Consider the following 22,305-nt stretch of genomic DNA (forward strand, 5'->3'; position numbering starts at 1 on the left):
CAGGGATGCCCTGATGCTCTGACTGGCTATTGAGTCTGCAGACTAGAGCTAATGTATGTATGGTCAACCCAGTATATGGAGACTATGGTATTTTAAATATTACATACCTATATTACAATTCTACTTCTAATGTGATATCACCCCTAGGTCATTATTATCCAGAGCTTGTTCCAAGGTTAAAATACGGAACCATTCTTGCACATGTTTTCCACGTAGCTTCGACCTTCCAGGTCCACAAGCCATCCCCCACAGCAAAGCTTCTGTAAGCTCCGCCTGACTATCCCTAGCTCCCATCGCAAAAGTTACTTCCTAGCTTAGTGCATCACGCTCGAATGAGCAAAGAGACTTATGACCACGATAGACTTGTAATACGAGAAACTTAAAAAACGAAGGTCTATACTTGTCGTGTTATGGCAGTACACGGAGTCTGTCCATGGGTTTAGGTACGCCCTGTGGGGCTTACTGATGAGTCGGCGATAACCTGGTGTCGGTCCTTAAAGCCGGTATCTCAATATATAATTTCGCGATTGTGCAGTATACATGAGCTGCCTAAGTACTATCTGCATTGATTGTATCATTATATATACCAATCTGGCATGCAGACTCATAGTTGGATGCTGAGATGGTTCTTTTGGTACAATTACGAACATAGCAAAGGAATTAAAAAGTGGTCGTAAAAGCAGGCTGAGCCCTGTAGCATTACCAAGTCTATTTGTCGTCAAAGATCTTTACACGGTCCGCGTACTCGCGGATATTAGACACAAAGGTCTCCTCGATTTCATCGCCTCTGCCGCCGGCTACACGGAGGATAAGGTCATTTAATGAGGCACGACCAAGAATATCGACATGGTCACCTGGTCATATGGTTAGTGGTTGCATAACATAATTGTTCGGAGAAATTATGAACATACCAGTGTTAGGTCCGCCGCGAGGCGAAAAGCGATCCGGTTCGTGTGGCATCTCAAAGACCTTAATCTTTGAGCCGGCTGGGTTATACCGTTTCATGCGCCAGCCCTTGGCACACATGTAGCCCGTGCTAAGTAGGTTCACAGTGCCATCACCCTCACCCATGTTGACACCATGGTCAACTTTTTCATCTATTGTGACAGTGGTATCGATGCTGACGTTGAGATTGACTAGCGGGTCCATCTCCTCCTGGTACCAGTAGCTGCGCTCGGTGGGCTTTCCTACGCCGTAGAAGCAGTAGATCTTCAAGTCTGGTGCATAAGGCAGCCGGGTCTCGAGTGGGTTCAGCCACGTGCGAGGATCTTTCTCGTTGGCCTCAACTTCGGCTGCGGTGTGTGCGACACCGTGTGAGTAACTTTCCAGTACCTGATTACGGTACCAGTCCTCGCTTTGGTCCAGAAGGTACTGTAGACTCTCAGGTGCGGTGAGATTGCGGCGCGTCCAAGATGAGTTGGTCTCGCGGAAGTTAAGTAGGTTGCCAAAGCTCATCAACTGGCCTGGCTGGTCATCCGGCGCCCACGTTGCGTTACCCCATACAGCTTCGCCGCCCTTGGGCAACATGCTAGAAATGCCTGGCATGGCGCGGAAGATTTCAGCTCGCTCTTCCTTGGACAGGAACTTTTCAAGTCCATATACAGCAAAGGCATTTAGTTGCGCTGTGTCACGCATCTCTCCTGATAGCACAGCCGTCAAGCCTTTAACAGCACCAAGCATGCATCCGCTGATGTTGATCCAGGAGTCGATATGCTTGTTCACCCAGTCCTTACCGCCCTTGCCATGCTCTTGGCTCTCTACCCACTTAAAAAAGTATAGCACGACCTGTGACCCCATACTGTGCGATGTCAAAGTGACCTTCTCGCCTTGCACCTGCACCGCGGTCTCGATATATGACTTGAGCCGACTGAAGTATTGATCGCGGACTTCCAGGTTCGGGTATGAGAGCCGCCAGTCGTATGCGGCCGTGAAAGCGTTTGTTGGATCATAGCCAATTGTCGCTAGGTTTTCCAAGATCTTATTCCAGATCCAGTATCCCGTGATAAAGAAGTCGGTCGCATCGAAGCCCTGGGCCGCACGCAGCTTGATACCGGGCGGGTCCAAGCCAGTCTCACGATCAAGCATGACGTGGTTCTTCCATTCTGCCTTGTCCATAACCAGTGCCCGCATCATGCTCCAACTGCCCCATAATCTCTTACGGAAGTATTGACGCGAAGTATCTCCCGTTCCCCAACTCTCGAGGCCCGTGGAAATAACTCCAGGGATCATCACGACAGGGTGTTTTGCTTCAATACCTTGTGATCGGAGGTGTAGGCCGATTGCGAAAGAATCGTAATTGACGGCGTCGCGCTCATGTTGCTGTAGCAGCTAGACCGATTAGCGGGCTGGCCGGATAGTAAACAGCAAGCTACAGAGTATGGGATTACAATACCGAGAACTCCTTCGCATCACTCATAATTGCCTGTGGAATGGCATCGATCAAGGTATCGAGATTCAAGTCCAACAGCGACTCCAAGCTAATGACTTCCTGCTGGTTCGCGAAAAACACCGCAATGAAGATGCCGAAGAGGCCGCCCAGCGCGAAGATCAGCCCATTGCGACGCTTGCTCCGCCGCGGTTGTTGAATCACCAGCTGCTTGACCTTCACGCCATCAAATTCCGCGCGAAGCTTGTCCTCTTCTGTCTGTGATTTCAGATCCCGGTTGTTGCCGTCGATGGACGGGGTGTCGTCCTTGCCCGCGCGGCGGCGCAACATAGCGACCGCTCAGAAAAAAGAGGGCGTGAACCGAACCAAACTCAATTGATTGGCAGAAAGAAGCTCGCCGAAAGGGTAAACACAGGTAGCAACAGTAACCTAGGGAGGATCGAAAGGGAAAAAATAATTAAAATGGGATGTATCGTTTACGGGACGATCGGCGTCACATGGCAATCCAGTCCACTATGGTTTCCGCCTTGTGATTCCAGGTTATCTTGCTATCGCTTCCCCACCTCCCCTCCAGCTCCTCCAACCATTCGGGCACACCTCGACCTTCGATGACTCCGGAATGAGCCAAGATGCCCCCTCTCCCCTCCGCTATGTGCGGTATGAAAGTGCTCGCGAAAACGAGTATGTCGCTGCAATGCGCCAGCTGATCTCCAAGGATCTCTCCGAGCCCTACAGCATCTACGTTTACCGCTATTTCCTCTACCAGTGGGGCGACCTTTGTTTCTTGGCGATGGATGACAAAAATGAGATGGTTGGAGTCGTGGTATCAAAACTCGAGCCGCATCGCAGCGGTCCACTCCGGGGGTATATCGCCATGCTGGCCGTGCGCGAGGAGTACCGGGGTAGGGGCATTGCGACGAAGCTGGTGCGCATGGCCATTGATGCAATGATTGAGCGGAATGCAGATGAGGTTTGTCCTGGCTCCATGGGAGTTTATTGCACTGTTCTTTGCTGACCAGCGTCGCGCATAACAGATCGTCCTCGAGACCGAGATAACAAACACTGCGGCGATGAAACTGTACGAACGGCTTGGCTTCCTTCGCAGCAAGCGACTCCATCGATACTATTTGAACGGAAACTCTGCCTATCGGCTTGTTCTATATTTGAAAGAAGGCGTTGGCTCGATTCGACCGCCCTACGAGTCCTACATGCCGCCACCGCCGCCGGTGATGACAGAGCCGCCCGCTGCTGTTCCTGGTCTTGGGAATGGTAATCCTTGGTGAGGGCGTTCATTGAAGGGATAACTGTAGCTTGTCTGGATAGGTCAAGCAATGCCATGATGATGCGAAATGACTAGAAAAGATAGATTTGCATTCTTACATGGAACCGGCGTCTGGATTGAATGTCAGGATATCCTTTTGCTACAATCGCAATTAGCATTCAGGTGAATAAAAAGGCCTTTGACCTGACACATGGCTATTCTTCATATGTCTGTTGTTCTTTGGGCCAACATCATCTTCAATCTAGTCCTGATGATATCTCCTAAGGTTGGACACAGTCAGGGCGAGATAGGCCAACGGTCTCAATCCACCCAAAAAGGACTTCCGTCGGCCTTTTTGATCACTTGATTTGGTGCGCACATGAAATAGCCTAATATATTTCATTAAAGACGTATATACCACATCCTGTGTCGGAAGTCAATCCATGGCTGAGTTCCGCATCCCAATCAAATGTATTCCTGAACGAATACTATACCTATTCGAGATGTATACGGCCGACTTATAGAGCTCCCTGTTCTAAAACTTTCTCTCTCTGTTTAGCGTTCCCTCTCGCACTCACTGTCTACCTTGATGTCATCTCACAATAACATCATGCAAGCTCGACAAGAAACAAGAGTTCACAAGCTCGAGCAGGGGGTCAAGCAAGTATTTGCAGCGGCCCTTGATAGAGCAGAGGGCAAGATTACCTCAAAGCAATTGAAAAGAACGGCCGACAGGGCTACGTGGACTACCACTCGCCTTCTTGATGATTACTTTATACCTGCACGGGATGTGAAACTCAAGGATGTCGATGCTCTCTTTACTGAGACCGGGAACCCTGGACATCGCTTTCTAGCCGGGCCCTCACTGGTGTGGATGAAGACTCGTCACTATATCCCTCTTACTCGGACATTTGGTATGTTTCTGCTTTTAGCCTTGATATATTGACCATGACTGACCCTACACAGAGAGATTATTGAATGCCATTCGCCTCCATGAACCTAACAATATAACAACCCGCAGAACCCGGCTAGATGTTCTTCTCAAGCATGTTCTTATCAGAGTAAATGAAGCGATCAGTAACTCACTTACCCTTCAATCTGATCTTGAATTCATCTTTGGGGGTGAGCCACGGGCAGGTAAAGATTATGGCATTTACGGGGTTCCCTATTATAGTCTGTGGTACGGTCCGGTCGAGGACTTTTCGACAAATTTCATCGTCGTGCACACTGAGACACCAGGGTATTTTGATGAGGCAACCGTACATGCATTTATGGGTAAATAATGAGACCTGAACTTAATATAGTTTCTAAACTAACATTTAATAGGCATGGTCCACAAGGCACGTAGGTGCCAGGGCGAAAAGGAGTGTACAGTATACGGGCTAGCTACTGACTCGAAGGATTTCTGGTTCTACCAAGTCAATAACGAGGGCATGGTAAGCTTTCCGCGTGAATGTTTCAATATATATATACTGATTACAATCCGGTAGTGGAGCCATACATATCTTGAGCCAGCACGCGAGTACTTCTATGAAGACATCGGCTGCCTTCTCGCCTTTATCTTCCGTGAAGCTCATAAGTCATCGCAAAAGAGCACGAAGAGGAAAAAGCCTGCCAAATATTCCTTTTCCCAATTGAAAATTAGGCAGTTGCCCCACCCAGACACGCATGAAGATTCTTACGAACGTCTACGAGGTCTATCTCCAGAGGGGCTTGACACTTGGATCAATTGAACCAGAAGTAGCCACGACAGCAAGTGGCGTATGCAGTCTTCAGTATAGACTTTTTTGCTTAACGTCTTCCCTGTCATTGTTTTTTTTTCTCTGTTAACTAGGCCTGCTCAGTTACATCAATGAAGAGTGGGTTGCCCAAATTAATATATTTTAACAAGTTTGCGCGGCGCCCCTTACGTCATACCGTCTAACGGTTGATATAGATCTATGTCCTCAGATCATGAATTATCCTAGCAGCTAAACTTACTCTGATCTACGCGTATCTCAGCCCTTCACTTCAAGGTTGACCTGTCTGGGCATCCTCCTCAAACCCCTCCACCCATCATGTCTCTCGACCAAGTCACCGGCGGCCTCAACCGCGTCCCAGTGAACAAACCCGAAACCCCCAAACCCGCCAAAAACATCCCAAAACTAGACCGGCCTGTGAAACAAATCCACAAACAAACCAAAGAAGTGACCGATCCTATTGTCCCGGGCGAGTTTCCACGCGACGAAGGCACACCCCGCACCCAGCATGAGCCAACTCCACCCTCGACCTTCCAAGGACTCTGGAACGGTTTCACGGGATGGTTCACGAATATCGTGCCATCAACGATGGACCGATTCGAGAACTTCATGAAATGGCTCGTGATGTACGTCCTCCCACCGAATAAACAGGCCGAGGTGTACGAGGCTGCGTCGAAGAGACCGATCGCGACAACGTTTATCATCTGTCAGATGATTTGCTGTGGGGTCCCGCTGTTAGTGTTCCTGGCGGGCGTTTTTGTTTTTGCCGCTGTTGCGCTGATTTTGTGGGCGGTTTTGTCGTTGTTGATTCTTGGGCCCGTTTTATTGGTTGCTAGTATGATGGGTGTCTCGCTTTGGGGATGGGGATGGATCTTCTATGGGTTGCTTAGGTGGATTGATCAACGGTTTTTGGGAGGTATGATTAGTCGGTTTTGGCTTCCTAGGGTGCAGTCACAGGAAGAGGATGGAGAAGAAGGGGGGAGAGGAGAGTTCGGAGGAGAAAAAAGAGGATAAAAAAGATAACTGAGGAGATCACTGGGGGTAGCTTTAAGCTTGAAACATCTATTGTTCAGTTGTTGTTGGTGGTGTTGGTGGCGTGGATTTTACTGGTTTACTTGTTCTAGGTTCAGATTGTTGAGAGTATCTACTTCTATCACTGTCTTATATAGTATCAAGTTCATTTTACCTTCCTTATATACTTTCCATCCGTTGATTATCAATTTAATGGTACACGTATATTCGTTAGCAGGGATATATTTAGCCGGTGTTTCATGTATACTTCCCGGGGTTTATCAGATCGACGTTAGGGGCCGATTATATACACATGTGGACCAAGACACCTGGACCAGCGTCTCAAGTCCAACCTTGGAAGTCGCCCACCGTTACTGTACTACGTGCATTTCCCTAGGTGTTTCAAGGTTTTATTTAATACGAAGCTCATTCGCTGACACTAATTTGTACAACCCTTATCAAGCATAGAGCCAGGTCTACAACCCAAGACCTCTTTAACCGGGCCGTCCCTGGCGTAGGATGCATATGAGTGGCTTGGCAAGTTTCAAAAACCAAGGATTTGACGCTTGGGATATCGACCCTAGATCTCAAGATAGAAGTCAGAAGGCATATCTTCATGCCCAACCAGCCGCAAGCCGGGAAAAGGCAACGGCCCCCAGACAAAGATTATCACAAATGCCAACTAGCGTGGACCGCCGAGCCAAAGCATTGCGTCAACACGCAACTAGCCGAACTCGTTGCGAGCCTCGATGACTAGCGTCAAACTTACCTGGGGTAATCAAAATCCCTCAAGCTCTCACATTGCGCCGAGCTTCGAACGCTATCGCAGCACAGACATATGCAGTCAGCCGACCTAGCATCCACATTGACCATTCTCCACGTTAAGTAAGAAGAATGTAAGGCCCATACGATTGATCGATCCATGGATGTCAAGATTCTGGGATGGGCACGCCCCAAGGTATGCACTAACCCGTAGAGACGATCGCCCCGCTCACGAGCTCCAGGAGGAGCGGCCCGTTGAGTTACCAGCCTTTTCCGCGCGCACTCGAGATATGCCAATACTGTGCATGCATTGCCGATCGTAGCCTTTTACTGTACCCCTGCCCCGAAGGCGTGTATCTTGCACGGGAACCCCCGGCATCAGGGGGTTACTGAGCTGCAACGGATCTGCGACGGAGCTTGGTGCGTTTCATGATGGACGGGATGGGATGCATGTGGCCCGTGTGGTTGATCGGCCGGGCTAGGATGAGCATGGCGGATGTGGATTAAAAAAAAAAGAAAAGTTAAATAAATATGCAATTAAAAAACAACCACATGCGTATGCGAAGAATGGTTTTGCATTCCCTCACGCCACACTGAAGTATGTGCATGAGATTGTCTCAGACACGGATAGACGGCAGTGGGAAGTGAACGATCAGGGGGACATGGTTTCCCTGTAGAGTTCATGCTGCGGAGAGGGACCTCTCGAGTCTCCATCCCGAGTCCCACCGGATCCACTTTCGTGCGCATTTACCCCTGAACAGGAAAAGCACTGACCAGGAATGCCAATGTGTGCCAGGTTCGAGTCGGGAGGGGGCAAGACAAAAAAAAAAAGCAACGAAGATAACTGCGTGTCCAGTGCACCCCCGCATACGCGACAGCTTCGAATTGGGTATAGTAGGGTTGAGCTTGGGACACTAGAAGGCCCCAGGGTTTTTATCTGAACCATGTGGAGTCAGGGACTGAGCAGGTCTACAATATACAGGTGTACAGAAAGAGAAGGACGAGACATGTCCCATATTGTTCCAGGATGTCATGATGCCATCCCTATCTCGGAACAAGTGGGAAGTAACGAGAAATGAGAACGAGTCCACGCGGACCACACGATGTCGGATGAAGGAACCGGGTGCCAATCCGGCTGAGAGATCCGCTAGAGTCCTTACGTCTGAGACATCCGATAGTGTCGAACGATTGATGCACCTGCAGTAGGCAAGTGTCCTCTATGGGTTAAGAACAGTGGAGTTTGATAAGCATCCGAAGTCCCCGATTCCAACCCCAGAAGTCAACCAAGGTTAGAGTGAATCAATTTACAAGGCAAAACATAACTTAACTTGAAACTAAGCGTCCACATGGAGGTCTCGTGGACAAGGCATCATGACGGTTCAACCAGAATCCCCACTTGAGAGTCAGTGCGGCCCGGCTATGGCCCCTCCGGATGCAGGTACCTGGAGCGAATGGGTCAAGGCATAGACTAGGTGGCACCGTTGCTTGACGTCAAGGAGACACAAGGATGACAAGGGTTGGGACGATCATCAAAGGAACCTTGGAATGGTGTGCAATGGATCAAATAGAATTCGAGTCTCAAATCTGGTAACATACTCCGTGGATCTTTGGTAGAGATAAAAAAAAAAAAAAAAAAAGGGGGGGATGTTTCGCAAGTGGCGAACGCATTACAATGGGCCAGGGGTAAGTTACGTGCTAAAATAACCTATAGATACAACCATTTTTGGAGGGAAAAAGACTGAATAACGAATAATGAATTTAGATAATTGATGCAAAATCAAAAATAGAAAAGACTACACAGAATTAGGAAAAAGAAACAAAGCACGAAAGTCAACTAAAATCCCCAAGATATGGGATATGGTTCCCCTTGCATAAGGGATGGATCCAATACGATAGACCTTGACTGACCTTGTCTACAGGGAATTCTAATTCATTAATTGATTTATCATACGAGAGAAATTTAACATGTAGACGGAAATCATGATGGTCCATAGCTCCACTGTTAATCCACCTTGTCCTTGACCTTTTTCCCCAGAACCGCCCTAACAGCAAACTAACGAAATAATAATCTCCCCCTCCGATCAATTCCAATTCTCCCCTCCCTTCCCACCCCTCCGGCTTCTCTTCTCTTCTTTACACTCTCGCCTAACCCTTCCGTCGCGCGCCTCGCATTGATCGTGATTCGCCGCCTTTCGACCGCTTTTCCCGCTCCCCTTTCCGTGGTCGCGACAAAAACCTTCTTTGCCGGACCCCCCCCTGTTGTGGGAAAAAAAGAAGCAGTTCAGCTCGGGGTGAGGTATGCGAACTAGTCCACTGGGCACCTGACCTTGACACTTCTTTCCTATTCAGAGCAAGAGAGTTCTTCATTGGAATTCTCGAAGCCCTTCTGACTTTGCTTTCTCTTATCTACCAGTTTCGCGCCAGCGACCTTAACAACAACGGTCGTCGGAAGTGCTCTCGGACTTTCGAAGACCTCCCATTCCCTACCACACAATGTCAGTTGCGACGATGCTTCAGCCTGCATCGAGAATATCCCGAGCGTCCTCGTCCTCCTCTTCCTCGTTTCAACCCGTCGCACGACAGAACACCATGTCGTCCCACGATACGCGGTCGCTCCGCCAATCCAAGCGGATGTCAGTCACCGCGTTATACCTGTCCATGTCTGCCAAGGACAGGGATTTGGAGATCTCGGATGATTTGGCCAAAGGTACGCCGCGAACCCCTTATACATCCTGGTCAGTACTGACTCCCGCGCAGCACAGAAACACTTGCGAGAACTCAAGTCCAAGATCTCGTCCCAATCCAAGAAGAACTTCGTGTTGGAAAAGGACGTACGATACCTGGATTCACGAATTGCCTTGTTAATTCAAAACCGAATGGCCCTTGAGGAGGTAAGATATGTTCAATCCACTGCGAACAAACTATCCACTGACACCAACCCCTAGCAAAATGAAGTCGCAAGCCACCTCGACGATACGGCCGACCCCCAGGAAGGTTTCTTCCCCAACGATGAGAAAACCCAGAAATACGGCAACCTTCTGTTCCTTCTACAATCGGAGCCCCGCCACATTGCTCACTTGTGTCGACTTGTTTCCATGGCGGAGATCGATTCTCTATTGCAGACCGTCATGTTCACCATTTACGGTAACCAGTACGAGAGCCGTGAAGAGCACCTTTTGCTCACCATGTTCCAATCCGTCCTTACCTACCAGTTCGATAACACCCCAGAATACTCCTCCCTCCTGCGCCAGAATACCCCTGTGTCTCGTATGATGACCACATACACGCGACGTGGCCCCGGTCAAAGTTACCTGAAGCAGGTCCTCGCCGACCGCATCAACTCCTTGATCGAATTGCGCGATGTTGATTTGGAGATCAATCCCCTGAAGGTTTACGAGAGCATGGTGAAGCAGATCGAAGAAGAGACCGGCACCCTTCCAGACTACCTTGCCCGCTCGGTCACTGCAGAAGATGCTGCGGCGAATGAGCAGGTGCAAGCCATCATTGCTCCTCGCCTGAAGATGTTATCCGACATTGCAAATGGCTTCTTGACCACTATCATCGACTCGGTTGACGAGACTCCGTACGGAATCCGGTGGATTTGCAAGCAGATTCGCAGTTTGTCCCGCCGCAAGTATCCCGATGCACAGGACCAGACCATCTGTACTCTGATCGGCGGCTTCTTCTTCCTCCGCTTTATCAACCCTGCTATTGTGACTCCTCGCTCTTATATGCTGATTGACGCGACCCCTACCGACAAGCCCCGCCGGACTCTGACGCTAATTGCCAAGATGCTGCAGAACTTGGCCAACAAACCCTCGTACGCCAAGGAGCCTTATATGGCCAGCCTACAGCCTTTCATTGAGTCCAACAAGGAGCGCGTGAACAAGTTCCTGCTCGATCTGTGTGAAGTTCAAGATTTCTACGAGAGTCTTGAGATGGACAACTACGTCGCTCTCTCCAAGCGCGACCTTGAGCTCCAGATCACACTGAATGAAATGTATGCCACTCACGCTCTGTTGGAGAAGCACACTGCGGCGCTGGCCCAGGATCAACACTCGCATCTTTCTCTACTGCTTCAGGAACTTGGAGCTGCGCCCCCACAGGTTCCTCGCAAAGAGAACCGCACCATTACTGTGCCTTTGTTCAGTCGGTGGGAAACCGCCTTGGATGATCTGACGGCTGCCTTGGACATTACCCAAGAGGAGGTATTCTTCATGGAGGCCAAGTCAACCTTCGTTCAGATTCTCCGGTCCTTGCCTCCCAATTCGTCGGTCGCGCGTCGGCCTCTTCGGCTGGACCGCATTGCCGAAGCCGCCGCCACCCTGAAGAATGACGCTGTTATGGTACGGAAGGGAATCCGCACCATGGAACTGCTGAGTCAGCTGCAAGACATGGGTGTGATCGATCGATCGGATGAGTTCAGTCTTCTCCGTGATGAGGTGGAGCAAGAATTAGTGCACCTTGGTTCGCTAAAGGAGAAGGTGCTTGAGGAAACACGGAAACTCGAAGAGGTTTTCGCCACGATCCGCGATCACAACGCGTATCTAGTAGGCCAGCTTGAAACTTACAAGTCCTATCTCCACAACGTGCGCAGCCAATCCGAGGGCAAACAGCGGAAGAAGGAAAAGCACCAGGAACTTGGTCCCTATAAGTTTACCCACCAGCAATTGGAGAAGGAGGGTGTCATCCGCCGCAGTAATGTGCCGGAGAACCGCCGGGCGAACATCTATTTCATGTTCAAGAGCCCTCTTCCCGGCACTTTCGTCATTAGCCTGCACTACAAGGGCCGTGCCCGCGGGCTTTTGGAGCTTGATCTCAAGCTTGATGACCTTTTGGAGATGCAGAAGGACAGCCTGGAGGACCTTGACTTGGAGTATGTCCAGTTCAATGTCAGCAAGGTCTTGACTCTTCTGAACAAGCGATTTGCACGAAAGAAGGGGTGGTAATGGTGATGCGCCCCAGATCCCTTTATGATTGATATGAGACTGAGTGTAGGGCCTACTGTGCCCTTCCCTCTCCAACCTGAAATGCATCGGTTGGCGGTTAGTCTCGCCACCTAATCTTTTTTGATGATATGATGGACCCGGATCTATATCCGATTTATACATGAACCGTCCATTCTCGACCATCGATGAACGGAATGAAATGCTTCCTCTGCTATGATTCTGACGCTCTCGCTCTTTCCCAGTTGAGCCATGCGTCTAGTGTGAATGTTGTTGATACACGGACATATCTGACGGAGGACGATCAACGCTTGACCCGCTGGTTCGGGATCAGCAGACGATCTTTTGGAAAGACTCTTTGGACCATCTCCTTTGTATTTTGATTTTGTCGTCTGCAAGTTATACCCAGCGCGCCTTTTTGTTTGTTTGTTTTGTGGGTTGGTTCGGGCTCTTTAACGCCTGCAATCTCAATTTCTGGCATTTGTCTCTGTTGCGCCCTCACCGCTCTGACTCCCGGGTCTTTTGCGCTGTGTATAATAATATGTTTGTCTTTATGTGTGGTTGTTTGGATTTAATACCCGTATCTGTTTATGACAATTCCCTTTGTACAGAGCCTAGAGGTACTAATTGAATTTTGGGTTACACATATACCATTCGAAGGTACCCATGTTCCTTGTAGGCCAGTTCGAGCTAGGTAAAGTACTCCTGACAGTCAATTTAGACGTCATTTCTTTTAGGGTAAAGGTTCAGCATATGCATTGACACGACACCGCCTCAACGCCCCTCTTTGCCCCTCACTCCGGTAGGTTGGGTTTTCGAACGTTTCTGGCACGGGCTTTTGGTCTTGCATGCCATAGGATTGTGTCAAGGCCGCATACAGGGTTGGGCCGTTTGCGGACAACTTGATTTGTATAGCTATTTGACAATGACGTGTTGAGTAGGAGATCAACAATGGTCTTGTTACAATAATCAAACATTATCTTCCCCTAGTTGCAACAGTTTCAAATAACAATCACACGAAGAAAAAAAAAAAGGAGTTCGCGGTTCTTCAACGCCGAAACTCGCCCCCTGATTCTCAAAGCTCTGACTCGACGAACATCATTATTTCTTTTTTCATTTATCTGTTTCGGTGATCATTTACCGGGTAAGCATTAGTCTCTGCCGCCTAAAAAAAAATAGACTATTGCTCCGGGCGCTTGTTTACCGTGAACCAAAGTGGCCGATCCCTCCGTCGTTTTTATCCTTGTGGCCACTTACGCCTCCCCTCCGCCTTTCCCTCCTACAACCAACTTTCTTCCAATCTTCCACATCCGCCCCTCCCACCACATCATTCAACATGGCAGCCGCTACTGAGCACAAGTTGCCTCTTGATCCCAAGTACGACCAGTACACCTTCCCCACTACTGCTCCGGAAGCCCACACTGGTCACCCTGGCCACACCACTCCAGAGCAGGATGCGAAGGTCGTCCAGTTCCGCGCGGAGCTCGAGAAGGAGGGCTACACTGAGCGATTGGATACCTTGTCGCTCCTGCGTTTCCTGCGTGCCCGCAAGTTCGTTATCGCCGACGCCAAGGCTATGTACGTTTGACGATCCTTTTGTTATTGGCATTCTCCCCACGGGGAGCCTTGCGCTTGACATGTGAAGACATGAGCTCATCTAATTTTTTTCTTGCTTTTTGCAGGTTCACTAATTGCGAGAAGTGGCGCAAGGAATTCGGAACTGACAAGCTCCCCGCTGTCTTCGAATATAACGAGAAGGCTGAGGTGTTCAAGTTCTACCCCCAATACTACCACAAGACCGACAAGGTAGGTTATCGCCACCCAAAGCATATTAGGTCATTGGCCAGCTCAAACAGCAGAACTAATATAATTCATGTTATAGGATGGCCGTCCCGTCTACATCGAGAAGCTAGGCAAGATTGACCTCGACGCCATGTACAAGATCACCACTAGCGAGCGCATGCTCCAGAACCTTGTTACCGAATATGAGAAGCTGGCCGACCCCCGTTTGCCCGCTTGCTCGCGCAAGGCTGGCAAGCTGCTCGAGACCTGCTGCACCATCATGGACCTGAAGGGTGTTGGTGTCACCAGCATTCCCTCTGTCTACGGATACGTTCGCCAGGCCTCCGAGATCTCCCAGAACTACTACCCCGAGCGTCTGGGTAAGCTGTACCTCATCAACGCCCCCTGGGGTTTCGGTGCTGCCTTCAACTTCGTTAAGGGTTTCCTTGACCCCGTTACCGTTGAGAAGATCCACGTTTTGGGCAGTGGTTACAAGAAGGAGTTGCTCTCCCAGGTCCCTGCTGAGAACCTGCCCGTTGAGTTCGGTGGTTCCTGCTCCTGTGAGGGTGGTTGTGAGCTCTCCGACATGGGTCCCTGGCAGGATCCTGAGTGGGCTCGTACCCCCGCCTGGGCTGCCCCCAAGGAGGAGGCCGCTCCCAAGCAGGACGAGGCTGCCGTCATCGAGAACCAGGATCCCGGTTACGAGAAGAAGGATACCGAGGGTCAGGAGGGCGCTCAGGCCAGCGCATAAATGGAATCATAGAACATTTTTCCCTTTCCACTCGTTAATTACATCCACTGGGTGGTCATGATACTGCAAACATTGCAGTCTCACCCCCTATTTCGAGAAAAAAAAAAAGAGAAAAAACGACCGGAGAGAAAAGAGAAAATACGATTGGTATATCCTTATCGATATGAGACCCACCTATCAAACGTGGTGGGATTTGCATCTGATATCCCTCTGACAACCGGGTCTTTTCTGGAAATCAACACATCATCGCCGACTACCCCACCACACAACCCGTGGATACCTTGCCCCTTGTCTTTTACCTTTGCGTTCGATTTAGATATCATGGAGAGTTTTTAAATGTCCTGTTATTGCCTGTTGAGCAAGCAACTATGCCCGCGCTTGATATAGAAGGGCGAGTCAGGGCGGATTACAAAAGCGAGTTTGGGGAGTGAAGTTGAAACTGGCTTTTGTTTATTTGGAGTGTACACACTGAGCACATAGCGAAATTGCGACTGTCATAAGGAATGAATTCTTTTGAATCTTTACGCACCGAACTGAAGCCAAGTAGATATCTCGTAGTAGTAGACATTGCATGAACCTGGTGGGTCTATACCCCAGAAGCGCCTGAAACAGAATAGAATATGGTATCATGATCCCCCAGCACCAAACGCCTCGCCCATTGAATAAAAGAAGAACATTAACTCCCAGAAAAAGTACCATCCCTTTACATGCTCTCGACGACATCTGCAGCTCGCCCAGCCCTTTCTGCCTTCCCGACTGTCGTAGCCAAGGCATTACCCTCAGAACCCTCCTCGTCCACATCAGCCTCACCCTGCAACCGCTGCAATGTCCGCAGGGCACGCTCATAAACCTCCGCCATATCTCCACTCCGCCACCTCTCTGCCTCCGCATCAGTACCAAGCGGAACCTGTAATTCCCATGAAGGATCCGGACGGTTACGACGAGAGTGTGACTTCTCTGTCTCTTTTGGCTTAGTTGAACCATCTCCCGCATCAACATCCATGGCTCCATCTTTGTCTTCACCGGCTCCTCCAGTCGTCTGTGCATCTTTCTCGTCGATATCGTCATCCTCGTCCTCATCCTTAAGTACTTGCATCAACTGCGCCGCATAATCCTTTGCCGCTTGTCGAGGCGCATCCCGTCTTTGCTGTGCCACTGTTGTCGTGAGCGACTCTAGCTGTGCATATAGGGTTGTTACGCGGGATGCTAGCTCGGTATCGTAGGGTTCGTATTCGACTGTCTCGGGTGCGGTGAAGGATGCTGGGAATGGGAACTGTGGATGAGACGAATCGATGCCGTTGATGCTGATTGAGGCAGAGGCTGTTATGAAGGTGCGGTTTATGTACTAGAGTCAGATATGACCTGTCAGCTGGTTTGCCCCTCTACCTTATCCGCTCTGGGGTTGGATCTGGTCTCCCTCTTCCCTGTCTTGGGAAGCAACGACAGACAGATGTATTATGTGTCTTCCATTTTACAGACTCAGGCTCGAGATTGGTTCGACTCACATCATCGACTAATTCTCGTACGCGTTCGCGCATCGGATCTGGTGTCTCATCGTTTGTTGCTGAAGGGGGAAATAAAGGTCGAGTTTCTTGCGTGAGAGCGCAACTGTGTTGGCATATAGATAAGTCAAGTCTGCTGAAGACTGTAGCTCAACTTTGCGCTGGTGTGCGGCCATTGTATAGGCTGTTGTGGGGGAAGTATTAGAGTGTTGATCCGGAGATTGTTTTTCACGCGTTTAGGCGTTGCAGGTCTTGGCGTTTTGGTCCCCGCAAACGATGTCATCGATCGGATCCAACTTACACCTTAACTTTCACTACACCTTGTGACATTGTGACTTCATTCCTTTATTATACCACTTTCGCATTTTGGCTTTATTTTCTAGCCTCATTTCTTTTGTTTTTCTGATATACTTGTCCTCTGTCCAGCAGGATCTGGACTGAACCAGGCAGCAGCGGTTTAATGCGACCATTCCAAGGATAATGCCGTCCTTGTGATCCACGTCCAAGTTTTCGCAGCTCCAACCGAATAAAGCATTGAAGCATATAATCAAGCCCGCTGAAGATGACAACAACAACGGCTGTGGAGAGTAGCCCTCCCACTATTTCCCTGGTGGACAATACTGTCCCTTCGCAACAGCCGTCAAATGGAGAATCCACACGAAGAGCCTCGAAACGCAGTCAGAAAGGCAATTTATCAAAACACATAAGTCGCACATCGGTATCCGGACAACTAGCAAAGCGCAAATACGCCAAATGGCAACCCGAAAGGCTTGGCCTTTCAACAGACACCGAGACATCCCCTAGCAGGGAGTCGTCGCAAGTGCGCGGGTCAGTCTCAGCAGAGAGCTCGACGGGACCGGCAAACGAGCCCAACACACCAGTACAACCAGACTACGGAACAGAAATCTCTCAAATCGATACAGTGGACTTTGCTCCCCCTTCCCAAGCCCAGAGCCTTACAAATGAAACCACACAATCAAGCAGCGGAGCAGGCCAACAACCCGATTTCGATACGATTGCAACACCCACCACCGAACTAGATGTCTTATACGAAAACCAGCGTGGCTGGTTCTTCTTCGGCGTGCCGCGTTACTCTCACAGCTCGCTTCTCAACTTCGATCCTAGCGCCTGGATGACCCAGCACAAGCGACCCAGTCCCGTCAACATCACAAATGCCCAAGTGCCCGACCCAAGCTGGGAATGGGCATGGAGGACATGGTATGTAGATATGTCAGCCGATGTTGATGAGCAAGGATGGCAGTATTCGCTCTCCTTTGGCTCGTCACAGTGGCATGGTACGCATCCGTGGTTTCACTCCTTTGCTCGACGGCGGCGCTGGGTTCGGCTGCGCCAGAAGATTCCAGAGAGGCGTCATCGTGATCGCTCGGAATTCGAGAAGGGGCATATGTTGACTGAGGATTACTTCACGATTCATTCTTCCAAGGCGAGGAGTCGCGAGCAAAGTATCGCGCGCCTTTCGACGGTTGAGTCGGGTTATTTGAGTCGGGTGAATACCAAGGTAGACGAAGAGGAGCATCTCGAAGAGATTGGAGACATTCCTTCTCTCATGTATGCGTTGAAGTTGGCATCGATTGATCGAGAGAGGATCGATGCGTTGAAGACGTTTATCGAGCAGGGAGGGGAGGAGCTTTATTATCTTAATGACAAGGTGAGTGCTTCCCTAACACTGCATTCAAGAGAACATACGATTTTCTCCTGATTGGAGGCTAATTATTCCTTGCCTGTAAAGATCTCAGAGATCATGCCTATGTTCCTATTTCAGGCATCACGCTGGCAATTCGTGACATACCTTGGCAACATCATCCAGCAACTGTCCACTCCATCCGATGACCCAGAGCATAAAGATTCCGACAAGATCAAGCGCAAGAAAGATAACCTCATTCGGGTGGTCGAGAGTGCTAAGCAACATGTTACCGGCCCAGATGTCTTCACTGATACAGCCGGGGGCCAGGCATCTGAGCTACTCGATTTGACACCTCTTTCTCGACATGACACTTTACTATCCAAGCGAGCGCAGGCTTCTGGCGAGCCATTGCATGTAATGAAAGTGAAGGATATAACCGGCATCCCCAAGGCCGCGCAAATTGGCCACGAAGGGCATATTTATTAATACCCGGCTATAACGCCAACCAGAACTCTCGGTTGTTTCTTCTGGCCTGTATTAGCTACGTACACGACCTTTAGCAAGCATGTTCAAACAGAATCAAATCTCGGGACTTTCTATACAAGCCAAGCGTTTGCCAAGTATGTAAATAGTCGCGTGCTGTCGGGATCTCGGCCACCGCCTTCCCTTCCCGCGTAGATTTTTCGGAGCCAAAAGATCGGACTTCTCAACACTTTGCGATCTTTACCACCTCTGTTTTAAGCACCGGATGCCACTAGTGCACCGATCCATATGCTCTCGAGTGGCCACCCGTGTCTAAGAAGGCGCCTTTCTGCCGTCTTGGACACTGTCGCGGCCGGCCCCGAAGATCCTCTCCTCTTCCTCTACCCCCGATGGGCCGCCTCTGCCCTGCAGCAACGACGACCGATCGCGTCCCTGACGCCCGCAGCAGCTCCAATAAAAGGCAATCGAGCTCCCAGCAATCCGTTTCGTGCCACACTTCCTTCGTACACTTCCTCGCCGACATTCCATCCCCGGTGCACCCGATGGAGCTCCGCCGATGCCACGAGTCGATCTGCCAATAGCTCCCCTCCGAATTTGTCTACAACTGTGAAAGATGGGGCTGCGAGTACGTCGGGAAGCAGGGGTACTCGAGATGCCATTGAGTCAAGTCATGACATCGCGGGCTTCCCCGTGGGACTGTCACAAGAGTCCAATGGTTTCCTCGAGACCGCGTCTGATGCCCCCGAATCACATAGACGTCGTGGCAACTTAAGTCATAGGGAGCTGCGACAAAAACGATTAACGGGCCAGAAACAAGCGGCTGCTCAAACTCTCGAAAAAGAGCCGGGGACGGAGTTTCCGTCAAAAAAGATCTTGATCAGCAAGTTGTCCGTCCGGGATAGAAGAAAGCTTCGGTATGGAGATTATGTGAGGAGGACTCGTGGACAGGGCCTGTTTGGAGGCACTTTGGACGGCTGGAATGACATGAAGCTGTTGTTAGAGGATGTGCAGAACGACCCTCGTACGGAGCCCAAGAGAAGCACCAGATCCAAAGAGCTACAAATTCCTGAGGAGACGGTAGCGCTTCTTGCTGGTATTATGAATACGAGTATGAAAGAGAATATCTGGTACGTGCATGTGCGGAATGGGTGTAAGGTGCAAATCTTGCATCCGAGGGAGGGTGACGGAACAAACCGCAAGGCTATCTTGACGGGATCGGAGCACGTCATGGAGCTGGTCGAAGCACGCATCAAAAGTGCCCAGACCGCCCAGGATTCTGGGGATCCTCTGGCTGATATTAGGAAGCCACCGGTCCCCATGTTCATGGAGAGGGAAGTTCTCTCGCGCAGAAACATTCCAGCTCCGATGATTCGTGGAGTTTGGAGCTGGCAGCGCCATGCTCTAGAGCCGCTCACACTAAGGGATGTCCTCGGGTTACGCTCGTCATTGACTTCCGTGAAGGAATTTGCGGAATATGTTGAGGATTTAACGAGCGCAAGCGGGCCACCTACCCTTGGCGCGCAAGCATCCCGGAATATAAAATGGGTACCGCATGCCAATCAGATCTCACGCCATCTTTTAGATCTATTTCGGCATGATGCGTATCATCAGATCATATCTACTGCTGCGCTGAATCGAGCTTTGGAGTTTTTGTGTGAGCACGAACAGCTCAATGCTGCTCGGATCGTCTTCCTCAAGTCAGAACATGTTGCGACAGTAGACACTTATAATGTTCTTCTGCGGTCTGCGGCACGGCGTCACGATACTTGGGCATTTCGCAAGTTCTTGAACTTGATGCCTCGAGCGAACATTCGTCCCAACCCAGATACATGGCTTGCTTTGCTATCGGCTCTGACTACGTCCAATGCCAAGGCGTCACTCATTACACATATGGTGCAGAATGGCTTTATGACGGATGTCAAGGTGATTCGAACTGCCCTCCAGTTAACGATTCAAGACTCGCTACTTGTACACCTTGAAAGTGGACAGGATGTTGAATCATTCGTCGCTCTTATGAATAAAACTCATGGCGCGGGTTGGTTTAGCTCTTCGCTTCTTGGGCAAATGGTCAGTGTAGCTGCGCGCTGCGAGAACTTTAGCGCCGTGGACGCGCTATTGAAGATCTGCGCCGAGCAAAACTTTGACATCGACAGCTCTATCCTCAATCAGATTTTGCCTATGTGTCGTGCCAACATCCTTACTGCACTTCACTACACATATCAATGCGCCAAGTTTCCTTCTTTCCGATTTGTGCCCCAGATCTGGGAGCGCCTGTTCTTCATTGCATTTAAAAGCCAACACTACAACATCTGCCGAGTGCTATGGCGGTATGCATGCATGGATGGATCCGTGACCAGCAACATGAGGAAAACCGTACTCAGCTCATTGACGCGCAACGCGTCATTCAAAAAGAGTACTAACCAAATGAGTGAAATTTGGCGTCTTGACGCCGGCAAGATCATCGTCGGCATGGACGTTCACTTCGAGGACTATAGAATCCGGAAATCTGTCTTGGAAAAACTTCCTTCTGAATTCCACGATATGCCTTTAACCTTCCTCTCATCCGGCTACAAGCCCCATGGCGAAGAACGCCTCATCCAGCTTCACCTGGCTAAATACCTCGTTGACCGTGACATAAGATACGGCGCTTCTACCTACGAGCCCATCAACTCCGTTTCTATTATGCTCCAAGCTGCGGCTGTCATAGACAGTGAATGGAAGGGCGTCCCGCGTCCCTTGACGTGGAGGATTCAAAATGCCATCCATGTGCCAATTCAACGCAACAAGAATTGGCACCAAAAGATATAATCATCGCAAAGGTCTTTGAATGATCTTTGTGACCCTTCTCCTCTTATTGGTTTCTGTCGCCTAGCGCTGTCGTGTTGCATGAGATATCCTATTCAGCGGGTTTGGATAGACATAGACTTGTACTATATTTTGTTTCTGTTCCGCTCATCTTTGTATATAATCGCTGTGTATTATTTCCAAAACAAAGATACATACCATTTACCTCCCATTTTCCAGCATTATAGAGTTCACCATTTTGAAAAGAGTTCCAAGGTTGGAGCCTCTATCTATTCGAGCGTCCTCAAACATCCTAGTATGCAGGAATGATGTAATATTATCTAGTTGTTGCCTCACTAGTGGATAACAGCCCAGAGAAAGCCGATACATATGGCCTATATTGACAGCTGTCACAACTTGATCTTGGAAATTAGCCAAAAATGATCCCACGACACTATGTGTACAGCCTTATGCAAATTTAGTGTATGAAGTGCACCATATCAAATCCTACATAGGACGATGAGTCGTCTCATGAAGGTCTGTCATCACCTTGGAGACTAGAACTTTTCAAAATTAAAATGGTTTCTGATTCAAATGTAACCTCAACATTAGTGGGCTGTAGCTTCTGTCTCCGATTACGCAAGCTTTCGCTCTGCTAAAGATGTTCCTACATCACCGCTCTTGCAATTCCATTGCACCACGAGCTGGCCCGTGCTTTTGGTATTTTTTTCTTCCTGTCCACAGTGATGAGCTCTGATGCAGGGCTCCGACCACCTGATTATACCTTTGAGGTGACGAATGAAGAAAGTCAGTTGACCCGTGGAATCCTTAGGCATTATTGTTATACCGATAGTATGAAAGTGAGACAACTTTCCACGGGAACATATCAAAGCACTATTTGGATTATGAGCCGTCAGGCGGAGGATTCAGCTTAGTTGTTACTATCAAATCATAAGACTGGTTATCAAAGACAACAATAACTCCAAGCCACCTGGGCAATATGCATGGCACATATATTTGCACAAGCTGCATTAGTTCTTCTTAGCGGGAACCAATGAACTATTGAAAACAAGGGCCCAGCTCTAAGACAAGCGAGTTGCCAGGAACGCACTATACATTAGAGACAGATCTAAATATAGGGACACTACGTAATTCCCGACACCATCTAGGAAGAACATTCCTTCAACGGTCTTTAGGGAGGAAAAAAAACCTGCTATGCAGTACGGAAGCAAAGCCGGGCCCCTGAAGAGACC

The 22,305-nt window shown here is 49.5% G+C and overlaps 9 protein-coding genes across 9 annotated transcripts; 7 read left to right on the forward strand and 2 right to left on the reverse strand.

Annotated features, from left to right (window-relative positions):
- Window positions 1-708: 708 nt before the first annotated feature.
- Window positions 709-2,716, reverse strand: N7503_008917 (phospholipid:diacylglycerol acyltransferase; the record flags this gene model as incomplete). The annotated part of the gene is made up of 3 exons (XM_057068464.1): window positions 709-854; window positions 912-2,319; window positions 2,393-2,716. 3 exons carry the CDS (start codon window positions 2,714-2,716, stop codon window positions 709-711), a joined length of 1,878 nt encoding a protein of 625 aa, XP_056919319.1.
- Window positions 2,717-3,005: 289 nt separating this feature from the next.
- N7503_008918 (peptide alpha-N-acetyltransferase MAK3) lies at window positions 3,006-3,669 on the forward strand (the record flags this gene model as incomplete). Its single annotated transcript, XM_057068465.1, has 2 exons — window positions 3,006-3,356; window positions 3,421-3,669. 2 exons carry the CDS (start codon window positions 3,006-3,008, stop codon window positions 3,667-3,669), a joined length of 600 nt encoding a protein of 199 aa, XP_056919320.1.
- Window positions 3,670-4,257: 588 nt separating this feature from the next.
- N7503_008919 (uncharacterized protein) lies at window positions 4,258-5,380 on the forward strand (the record flags this gene model as incomplete). Its single annotated transcript, XM_057068466.1, has 4 exons — window positions 4,258-4,561; window positions 4,614-4,922; window positions 4,974-5,083; window positions 5,138-5,380. The coding sequence occupies 4 exons, from the start codon at window positions 4,258-4,260 to the stop codon at window positions 5,378-5,380; spliced, it is 966 nt and encodes a 321-aa protein (XP_056919321.1).
- Window positions 5,381-5,704: 324 nt separating this feature from the next.
- Window positions 5,705-6,400, forward strand: N7503_008920 (seipin co-factor family protein; the record flags this gene model as incomplete). Its single annotated transcript, XM_057068467.1, has 1 exon — window positions 5,705-6,400. One exon carries the CDS (start codon window positions 5,705-5,707, stop codon window positions 6,398-6,400), a length of 696 nt encoding a protein of 231 aa, XP_056919322.1.
- Window positions 6,401-9,652: 3,252 nt separating this feature from the next.
- N7503_008921 (Ras GTPase activating protein IRA2) lies at window positions 9,653-12,108 on the forward strand (the record flags this gene model as incomplete). Its single annotated transcript, XM_057068468.1, has 3 exons — window positions 9,653-9,866; window positions 9,917-10,050; window positions 10,105-12,108. 3 exons carry the CDS (start codon window positions 9,653-9,655, stop codon window positions 12,106-12,108), a joined length of 2,352 nt encoding a protein of 783 aa, XP_056919323.1.
- A 1,146-nt stretch (window positions 12,109-13,254) lies between these two features.
- N7503_008922 (SEC14 family lipid-binding protein) lies at window positions 13,255-14,713 on the forward strand. Its single transcript, XM_057068469.1, has 3 exons — window positions 13,255-13,683; window positions 13,788-13,911; window positions 13,988-14,713. The coding sequence occupies exons 1-3, from the start codon at window positions 13,442-13,444 to the stop codon at window positions 14,636-14,638; spliced, it is 1,017 nt and encodes a 338-aa protein (XP_056919324.1). The 5' UTR covers window positions 13,255-13,441; the 3' UTR covers window positions 14,639-14,713.
- Window positions 14,714-15,341: 628 nt separating this feature from the next.
- On the reverse strand, window positions 15,342-16,316 carry N7503_008923 (uncharacterized protein; the record flags this gene model as incomplete). Its single annotated transcript, XM_057068470.1, has 3 exons — window positions 15,342-15,983; window positions 16,114-16,138; window positions 16,165-16,316. The coding sequence occupies 3 exons, from the start codon at window positions 16,314-16,316 to the stop codon at window positions 15,342-15,344; spliced, it is 819 nt and encodes a 272-aa protein (XP_056919325.1).
- Window positions 16,317-16,702: 386 nt separating this feature from the next.
- Window positions 16,703-18,271, forward strand: N7503_008924 (uncharacterized protein; the record flags this gene model as incomplete). The annotated part of the gene is made up of 2 exons (XM_057068471.1): window positions 16,703-17,809; window positions 17,924-18,271. 2 exons carry the CDS (start codon window positions 16,703-16,705, stop codon window positions 18,269-18,271), a joined length of 1,455 nt encoding a protein of 484 aa, XP_056919326.1.
- A 285-nt stretch (window positions 18,272-18,556) lies between these two features.
- On the forward strand, window positions 18,557-21,076 carry N7503_008925 (uncharacterized protein; the record flags this gene model as incomplete). The annotated part of the gene is made up of 1 exon (XM_057068472.1): window positions 18,557-21,076. The coding sequence occupies one exon, from the start codon at window positions 18,557-18,559 to the stop codon at window positions 21,074-21,076; it is 2,520 nt and encodes an 839-aa protein (XP_056919327.1).
- Between the last annotated feature and the right edge of the window lie 1,229 nt (window positions 21,077-22,305).

Source organism: Penicillium pulvis, assembly GCF_028828015.1.
Source record: "Penicillium pulvis strain IBT 33274 chromosome Unknown contig_7_segment1_segment0, whole genome shotgun sequence".
Taxonomy (NCBI): domain Eukaryota; kingdom Fungi; phylum Ascomycota; class Eurotiomycetes; order Eurotiales; family Aspergillaceae; genus Penicillium; species Penicillium pulvis.

Bases quoted from the DNA above. Each gene is read 5' to 3' on its own strand.
- N7503_008922 (XM_057068469.1), top strand. From the start codon at position 13,442: ATGGCAGCCGCTACTGAGCACAAGTTGCCTCTTGATCCCAAGTACGAC. The intron at 13,684-13,787 runs GTACGTTTGACG...TGCTTTTTGCAG, and splicing joins ATCGCCGACGCCAAGGCTAT to GTTCACTAATTGCGAGAAGT. The intron at 13,912-13,987 runs GTAGGTTATCGC...TTCATGTTATAG, and splicing joins ACTACCACAAGACCGACAAG to GATGGCCGTCCCGTCTACAT.